General features: G+C 44.6%; 1 protein-coding gene across 1 annotated transcript in view; it reads right to left on the bottom strand.

Annotated features, from left to right (window-relative positions):
- The window catches only part of tusc3 (tumor suppressor candidate 3), a 64,229-nt gene that overhangs the window by 26,237 nt on the left and 27,992 nt on the right, over window positions 1–10,000 (bottom strand). The window contains exons 4-6 of the mRNA XM_048254957.1: window positions 9,601–9,741; window positions 5,882–6,022; window positions 5,212–5,301 (exon numbers count right to left, since the gene is read on the bottom strand). Of these exons, the coding sequence (XP_048110914.1) occupies window positions 5,212–5,301; window positions 5,882–6,022; window positions 9,601–9,741 (372 nt within the window). The remainder of the gene's footprint in view (window positions 1–5,211; window positions 5,302–5,881; window positions 6,023–9,600; window positions 9,742–10,000) is intronic.

The raw sequence follows: 10,000 nt of genomic DNA on the forward strand, positions 1-10,000 counted from the left end.
AAGCGCTCATTTGCCACACAGATTCATTTTTAATGCTCGGAGTCCTTCACAATAACAAATAACTTCCCTGGACATGGTCCCATGAAGCCCTCCACCTTAAGTGCACTTTTATTTAATGCTTGAGTTCACAGTTCAATTCACTTAATATGGACTCCCGAGTCCAGGCCTCATCCAACTGGAACTAAAATATTTGCAAAGATGTAATAAAAATGACAACAGCTGGGAGAGCAATAAGGAAGACGGAGAATGTTTTGGTCTTTGGAGAGGCATGATGTCCATCTAAAGTTCATTAACATGTGGATGTAGAAACGAAAAGTGTTTCCAAACTTCTGATGAGGGTGAACAGAGGTCTGAAGGAGAGTGATGTTGGAGAAGCCTTGTGATGGTACAGAAACACCACATACAGAACGTCAACACACACTTCTACTGTACATACCCTCAGACAGACAGACAGAGACATGCATGCACACATATTCAACTATATGAACCACGCTTGACAGGCAAGCAATTACCTGCAAACAACAACCCCAACTAGGAGAGCAACTGGCACACACATGTACACATACTGTATAGAAATCCGCACAACCGACCACCCAAGCATACACATGCACTTACATGGCATCTATGTTCTACTACCTGAAGTAAAAGGAAAGTTCATTTAATTCTACAATTAATCTATCTTACAAGTGCACAAGAGGCTCCCTTTAAGGTATATAGAGGTTAAGGTATAACACAGCACCCGTTCTCAAGGGTTGTATGTCAAAGGGACATAAATTCACTGGGCTGGATCGATTTCTGCATCCAGCCAAAACCTCCATTTAAATGAGCTACAATTTATTTTTTTCGAAACTTTCTTTTTTTCCCCTCTCAAAACTTTGTGTGCTGGTAGGTCACCTTATTTCCATAAATGACATATTCATGTTTTATTCCATACCATTCTTTTCTGTCCTGAAAGTAATCTGGAGAGCATTCTGCCGCAGTACGCCTCTCGGATGCACAGAGGAATAGATAGCAGGGCTTTTGCAGTTGACAAATAACTTCAATTGAGTGGTACAGGGAGTCAGTCATTTTTTAGGGTTGTTATTAGAAAGCAAGTGTAGGGCCTTAAGCCAAAATAAGAGCTTTAAAAATGATTTAAAAACACAGAAGCCAAGGAGAGTGTAACAAATGCTCTTGATTTTAGGCGTGCCTGAACTCCAAGGCAGTGAATTTGAACTCCAAATCCTGCAGTCCTGCGTCATGAGCAGTCACTCACTCAAACTTCCATGTGCAACACAGCGTGCTTTGTTACATAGGCTCAATCCTGTTCAAATTGTTGTGGATTTGTGCACCTGAGTAAAGGTGGAGGGCATCCAGGGTATGGAACAGAGAGACAATGTAGAAAATATGCACCATCACACAAAAAGCTATTTCATTCAGATTAATTTTAGTCTCAACAGAGTGAAGGGATTTTTATCGCTAGTGTTCTAAACAGCAGGCCATAAAGCAATGATGAGACTTTTCTGAAATCACAGAGCCAAGCTCTGAGTGACTGAGCAGGTTGAGACTTCAGCTCCTAATTTCTAAGCAGAGCTTAATACAGTTGAATAGGCATGCACGTGTGTATACGCATACATCATCAGTTATTTTTATAGAGCAATGATTATAAACTCTGACACAAAACAACTTTTAACTTTCAAATAGGCTTTGCCCTGGACTTCTGATGAGAGACAAAGTCAGAGAGAGAGAAGAGAGAGAGAGAGAGAGAGAGAGAGAGAGAGAGAGAGAGAGAGAGAGAAAAGGCAAAACTGGCACTTTCAGTCTGACAAGAGAAATGTCATGCAAATGTAGCGTTTAGAAAATCAAGGTATTTTTCCTCCCCCCCCCTCCTCTCTTATTCAGTGCCTCCATTTCTTTCTCTGGATTTTTTTTTAATTTCACAGTTGGATGCACAAAAATAAATGATGACCAGGAAACCTATCTCGGCAACATGCTGTATTTTGAGGGACTATTTTTGGTGTTGAGGCCTTTAGCTAAGAATAATATTTGTTGGCCTGTAAATAAGGGTGTGTGGAGATAAGAACTAAGGCTGGCTGGCCACCATTTCTCACATGAAATAATGGCTTATCCTCTTACCCCCATGTGTGGAACTGCAGAAATCCACCAGACAAATTCTTCAGCATTAATCTCAGTTATATAAACACATACAAACACAAACACAAACTCTTATACTCTCTCTCTCTCTCTCTCTCTCTCTCTCTCTCACACACACACACACACACACACACACAAACACACAAACACACAAACACATATTCACACTCAAACTCACACATATTTACACACATTTTCTCTCTCACACATGCACACTTCTTAATGACAAACTTATTGTATTTGTCCTTTATAAATATTTTCAATATACTTTGGCATTATTGTATCCGGATATCCTAAAACAGGTTTGTGGGTTGGTAGCAATACATAAAGGCCGGTTATAATGCACAAACACACACCACAGGGGTCTGGAGGACAAAAAGACCTGGGCCTAAGTCGCCACTGGAAGTGTTGACAGACTTCTGGCCCGTCTCCCACCCCAACACAAAAGCACTTAGTTGCGTGGTGGAGATGCGGGCGGGGAGCATTGTGCACAGCGGGCTGCCGCCGCACTGATATTAAAGCGCCTTGAGCTCTGGGGAAATGGCGGCATTGTTAGCGGTTTGTTTATGTCTTAAAGATCAATGTTCATAGCTGAATTATTCATAAAAGTGCCTGGTGTCAGAACAGACCAGGGGGTGGAGAGAGAAATGGATCATGGACCTGTGCAGGCAGACAAACACACACACACACACACACACACACACACACACACACACACACACACACACACACACACGCGCGCGCGAACAGACGAACAGACAGACAGACAGACAGACAGACAGACAGCACTCATACAAACAGCCTTTACAAGGGAGAGCAACAAACAGTCAAACATTTGAATAAATACGACTCTGAAACACAAAGTAATCCTCAATACACAAACATTCGCACACAGACAAACACACTCACATCCAAGTGTGTGCTGACAAACACACACAGAAGCGCACGCAGATGAGTTCTGCATGTAACCCCAAAACACTCAAACACAAACACGTGCTGTCGAATCTCCTTAACTATTCATTGGGCATTAGCCATTCAGCATCAGCCATTCAGGCTCTGTCTTAATTGTCATTCTCGCTATTTGCCATCGTTTTCCCACCCCGGCCATCGCGGGGGCCTGATGGGATACCCCTCAGCACGCTGCGGGCGCATGCAATAGATGCATCTCTGGGGTTTTTGCCTGGTGTCACGCCGGAAGTCTTCCGGGGAGGCATTTGGGGGAGTGGGATTTGGGGGAAGGAGAGCGTTGGGGTACTTCTGATCCCAAGCATACTCTAGCTAACTCCAAATTAGCTCTGGCCCCTGCTGACTCGGGCTGCATATCAAGCACTACCCATTGACATTCGCTGAATGATTCATTAAAGCTAATTAGATTGGCTGACGGGAGGGGAGGGGACTGTGGCTGATTATTTCCCCCTCACAGAGGGAAAAAAAAAAAAACACATCTCCAAAGGACTTGCACTTCAGTCATCCCAGCAGCAGAGGGGGATAGAGAGGCAGAGTGGGGGCAGGGTCGTCGTTTGGTGTAGGTTTATTATGGGCCTGGTGTGCTGCTAGCTGTGTTAGAGCTGACCCCATCTGGATGTGTGGAGACTGGCCTGGCCGCGTGTCTCTGGACGAGCATAAAGCTGGTCCTCTCGGCCCAACACTCTCGCAAAGTCCCAGCTGCGCTCGGCACGTCGCTGCCTCGGCCTGTCTCTTATTCTGACGACTTCTATCACTCTCTCTTTATCTCCTTTTTGGTCTGTCTGTCTCTCTCTCTCTGCCTCATGCTCTACCTATCAGACACATGCACACACACATTCATACACACACACACACACACACACACACACACACACACTCCCATGCAGCAGTTGGGTCGACAGCCATAAAGGCAGCCATAAAGCGCAGGTCCAGGTGAGGAAAGCTGCTCTTTATTTTGAATTCAGTGACAGGGTCCTGAGCGGCGGCTTAGCGCCAGCAGATGGCTGGGACTCCAGGCGGCCCACATTAACACTGAAACTGTCCGTCAGGCACAGCAGGGCCGTAACCAGGGCCAAAGTAACACACTCCCAGAGAGGGCACACAGAGGCCCTCTCACAGCACTCATTTACTCACTCAGGCCACCATGTTCTTTCAGCAACTGCAGGAACACACTGCAGAGGTCTCTGAACACCTTCAAAATGTTTTTGCAAAAATTCCATGCAATATCTAACCAACCATTCCCCTTTCTCCACCAAGAGTGTCAACTATGTGCAATTCATGCTTTTGAGAGTAAGGGCTACCACTGAGGGCAGTGTCGAATGGTTTATGAGGACGCCATGTTCATAGCTTTGGAAAAGGCAGTAAATTCGCCCAAGGAGTTGGGCTAGTCACGGAGAGCAAGGAGGATGTAGATCACACACATAGGTTTGCTCTGCTCATGGCATCTTCAGAGCTGTGAGCCTGTAGCCAGAAGCTCACCATAAGAAAACACAGTGTCCTGAAATACCCTCGTCAGCTAGCGTTAATGAGAAGAAAACTGATCTTACGGTACCGCGTGACTTCATTAAGATGGAAAAAAAAAAAACATAAAGCATCTAGTCTTAAGGGATTACATGCTCAAATCCTCTTTTCCACTTATTTATTCGATGTATTAATTAAAAGACCTTAATTCTATTAAGACAGGTTGTTTTCTTGACCTGACTTATTAACTTATTATTAACTTCTGATCTTGACTGGGATTGAAAGGAATATGCCCAGTCGCCCCCTGCCCCCTGCCCCCCGAGCTGTCTGCATGAGAAACGGCTATTGTTTATGTTTTCAGCCCCCTGCCTTTGAAGTTCTTTTAGATGTACCACACTAGTAGGAGCGCTTAAGTATTCCGCACATGCACTCCACTGTATGTGGCGAAAGAACCACAGAGAGCAGGGGAGGGGGAGAGGGGAAGATAAAATGCAGACACAGGGGAACTCACACATTCTGTGTGTGGACCAAAGACATGGCAAATCAAAAGGAGGGAAAGGAAAAAGAAAGAGAGAGAGAGAGAGAGAGAGAGAGAGAGAGAGAGAGAGAGAGAAAAGAGACAACAAAGCTGAAGGGGCACAGATCACTCACCACTTGGCCATTCTGAGGGTTCTTGTGGGCGTATGGAGGGCCGCGGATATGGTTCCACATCTGACCAGAGGTCATGGCGAACACAACGCACTGGGGAGACGAATAGACAAATGGAAGGATGGAGAGAGGAAGAGAGATGGAGAGAGGTAGAGAGAGATGGAGAGAGAGGAGAAGAGATACAAATAGAACAAATGCAAGAGAATAAGAAATGCAATCCAATCGATCATGTGGCCAAGATGCACCCAAAGTCAACATAAACTCCAGTTCGCCTTGACAAACAGCGAGAACAACTAAGTTGCTTTGAGTGAGTCTGAAATGAGTCTGAGGCCACACTGACTGCACATTCTGTGAGTAAACAATGTAACAGTGTTAGAGTATCTGTTCTACCGGATTTGGTATATAGCAAATTATATAGCAAATTTCTTAAATTACAATGTTTGTAGTTTGTAAGAATTTCTTATGACACAGCATGCAAGACACAGGATGCGCAGAAGACTCAACTCTAATTCCTGTTAGAATCACACACAATGTACAGAACTCTAGCTCTTTTCCCAGCATCACATCACATCACAATACAGGCTTGAGCCAGAAAGAATAGTAATAAAAAGACAACTTTTTGACTTCAACAATTTGACTTCAACAATTTGACGGTGTGATTTTGCCATCCTACCAGGGCAGCCATGGCCCAGCCGGTCTTGTTGTAGATGAACTCCAGGTTGTTCCTGCGCAGGTAGAGCAGCCCCCCCACCAGAGACACCAGCAGAGCCAGAGCAATGGTGCCAGAGTAGTTGGGTGGACGAAACACCCGGATCTGGAGGTGAGAAGGGAGGGAGGAAGAGAGGAATCAAGGAAGAATGAATGAATGAATGAATGAATGAATGAATGCAAAGGAAGAAAGGAGGGAAGGGGGGAAAAGGGAAATGAGAGGCTTAAGAAAAAAAAAAACAGCAATCCTAGGACTTGCTGGAGGTGTTGTGGGTGGACAGTCAGAAGGCAAATGTCAAACAATTCCCCAGAAATGCCAAACGGTGTCTCCCAAATGTCATGCCACAGATGATGAATATGACAAGGTAACATGAAATGATATAAACACACAAACTAATCTGCATAAATATGAAGGGTTTGTGAAACACCATTATGATACACTACTATTACAGAGGTGTGAACAAAAAATGACAGGATTTAATATACTGGTGAAAAGGCCTGCCTCGGATGGGGGAAATACAAATGAAATGTTTGAACGATGTAATCAAAATACACATATGAAACTACAGTTACCACAGTCCTGTTCTGTGTGTGTGAGAGAGAACATGTAGTGTATGTGTGTGCATACCTAGATATATATTCATGTTACGGCATGCCTTGCTGTGGATTTACTGTATGAATTGATGAGTATGCCAGGGCCATACCAGGGATGGAAATTCAATATTTTGTCCACCTGCCACTGTGGCTGGTGGATTCAAATTCTACCAGCTACTCAACTTTTTTACCATCCACTAGAGAAACGGTATGAAAATGTGATATGGTTATAGTAACCAAAATGATCACGGTTATCGGCATCATTGCGATACGATTAAAATGTGCTGAATAAACCTACCAACTGTCCTCCAAGCATAGTAGCAACAAAACTAAAGGTCAACAGAACCGCATGCCATAGTGTCTTTTCATAAAAGTGGTGTGGTAGGTGTGAGTTCTGGAGCCTCCTATAATCCAACTATCCAACTTGATCTTACTATACACATCATCAGATTTAATTATTCACAGGTATCAAGGCTATATTTAACATGAAATCATGAAGTTCTGAAATCATGCACTAAACAATTTAAGCACAGCTCAGCTTTAAGAAACGTAAATATATGCATGCTTAGCATTTTGTGAAACTACGTTGAAAAACACTGGTTTTAATATTTACAGTTCAAATGTATTTTGTATTTGGCCTTTTATGAAATCATGAGTATTACAAAAGCCCAAAGTTGGAGACCATGTAGACATTTGCTTCAATTTCAAAACTGGATTACTCTGGACCGGCTAATTTTATAGGGGAATGCTTTACACCTTTGTGTTCGTCAAGTTCTTCTGTTTATTCTGATATAAGGTTTGTAATTTATTGAATGAAGAGTTTGTGAGATATTTCACCACAACGAATGGGTGTGGAGATGTCTGTCCGTCTGAATCATACAGTAGGTCTACTGTAAATAGCAGCGAGTCATAGTTTTCCTTGAAGGCGTCGCGGGCCGGATTAAAATAGCTATACGGGCCACTTCAAAAGAATATTTGTGAGAATATTAGCCTGTGAAGATACAACGCAAATGCACAGATCTCACTAGATTTATGTTTATGCAGTCATTCTGAAATAAGCTAGCAGTAGCACATGAAAGCATAGTGACAGTTTCTTAATGGTAGTGGCAACAAGTGAAGTGCTGAGCCAGTGCCTATGCTGCAGGCGGCGGCTCACTGGTAGTTATTGTAGATAACTTTAAATCAGCGCGATTTAGGCTGGGACATGATCCCGACAGACACTTTCTTATTTTGAAATATAAATAAACTATAAAATAAAAATGTAGACCAGATCTGACTATTTGTAGTATGCTAGCTCTATGTACAGTGCATCCGGAAAGTTTTCCACATTTTGTTATGTTTCAGTCTCATCTTAAAATGGATTCAATTATTTTTTTTCCCTCATCAATCTACACACAATACTCCAACACTCCACAAAAAAGCAGGTGTTTGGAGTGTCCTTCTTTAAGCTCCTCTCATCCTCTTGAAGGAATTCTGGATCTCATTCATAGTGACCTGTTACCTGTTACCTGACCAAGGCCCTTCGTCCCGGATTACTCAGTTTGGTAAAGTGATGTGTGTCTCTCTTAATAATCCAATGAATTGATTTAGGCACAGGTGGACTCAATCAAGTTGTAGAAGCATCACAAGTAGGATGCACCAGAGCTCAATTGCAAGTGTCATAACAAAGGGTCTTAAATGTATGTAAATGAAATATTTCAGTCTTTTATTTTTTATAAATTTACAAAACACTCCAAACACCTGCTTTTTTGTGGAGTGACAAAACAAAATGTGGAAAGGATCTGAAAACTTTCCAGATGCACTGTAGGCCTATTTACCCGCCACAGTGGCTGGTAAGTTACCAAATTCACCCGCATTTGGCGGGTTCCATCCCTGGTACATACACAAAATGTGTGCTACTGGGTATGTTTGATCTTTGACTGAGAGATTGATTATTTATAACAGTGTGTGTGTGTGTGTGTGTGTGTGTGTGTGTGTGTGTGTGTGTGTGTCTGTGTGTCTGTGTGTCTGTGTGTGTGTATGCACAACTGTGTATGACAGCATCTATATGTGTGTGATGGTTTCCACGTGACTCTGAGAGATGACCCCAGATGAGAGTGCGTGTGCCGGCCGGCCGGTCGTCTGGCTGCGGGGCTTCCACACTCGGGGACTATTTACGAGCACTGAGTGGCGAGGCCCCGCCGGTCATAAAGATGTTTTGTGCCTTTGGCTGAAGGTCGTAATGTTGCCTCAGAGACGCAGCGCCAACATCGCTGGCCTTCCTCTTTCCCAATGCTATTGGATTAACCCCAATAAAGAAGTGGGGAGGGTGGGGAGCCTGCCGCCATCCCATAATTCAAGTGCAGTTCGGCACTAGGCAGAGAACGCCATGGCAACCCGCCACCCAATGTCAAGGCCTGTTTTATTCTCAATATGTGGAGCGGCATCACAAGAATTAATGGCCGTGTGGCCAGTGGTATTATTGTAATGGAAAAATCCGACTGCTGATTTGAATTAAGTTGTAGCGATGGCTGCTTTTAAGGCTCCCTGCCCTGGTCATAGGGCCAGTAAGTGGGGGAGTGGACAAAGGGACTGATGCAGATGGCTCCTTCGCTCTCTTCTGGGAGAGCTAATGCTCCCGCAGCATGCCGGTGTTTGACCGCATAAAGGCTGGCGCGCGTGCAAAGTGCTTTGTTCCATTCATCGCTCGAGTGACTCGGGAGAGTCGGGGCCGAGATGAATCATGGCTAATGAGATTACCTCCGCCACGACTGGCCTCGGAGACCGCGGCCCCCGCGACAGACCGTCAGCCCAGGGTTTATCAGCGGGGCCCGCTGCCACACGCCGCGATCAGGGTCTCTGGCTGAGCTGAGGGGGCACTCAGAGGCCGGTGATGTTTGGTGGGGGCGTCACTGTGGGCCGATGAATATACGGGATAGTGGTGCTGATTGCTGAGTGTGTGAGTGACCTGCAAATCTGTGGATGTTCTCTGCTTGTGTGTTTGCATGTGTGTATGCTGCATGTGGGCATTGCTGCAAGTATATTTTCACTTATTGTGTGTGTGTGTGTGTGTGTGTGTGTGTGTGTGTGTGTGTGTGTGCTCATACTGACCTGTACATCGGTCCGGTCAGCGATCCACTTGGCAAGCTGCTCCGAGGCAAAGCCGATGCGCTGCAGGTCAAAGGTGTCGGCCCTCTTTGGCTTCCCCTTGGCCGGGAAGTGCATGAACGTGGGGGCTGAGTTCATATTCAGCTGGAGGAGAGAAAACGAGATAAGAATGAGAAGAGGAGAGGAGAGGAGAGGAGTGGAGAGGAGAGGAGAGGAGAGGAGAGTGGGCAGAAGACCAGAAGTGATCAGGAGAGGGGAAAAGCAAAAAGAATAGACGAGAGAGATGAAAGGAGATAAGAAGAGATAAGAGGATATAGGAAATATTTAAGAAGGAAATAATAGAAGGAGTTTGAGAAGATAGCAAGAGAGAGTGGGATGAAACAGGGCGCGGAGAGGTGGAATG

Source organism: Alosa alosa, chromosome 1 (assembly GCF_017589495.1).
Source record: "Alosa alosa isolate M-15738 ecotype Scorff River chromosome 1, AALO_Geno_1.1, whole genome shotgun sequence".
Taxonomy (NCBI): domain Eukaryota; kingdom Metazoa; phylum Chordata; class Actinopteri; order Clupeiformes; family Clupeidae; genus Alosa; species Alosa alosa.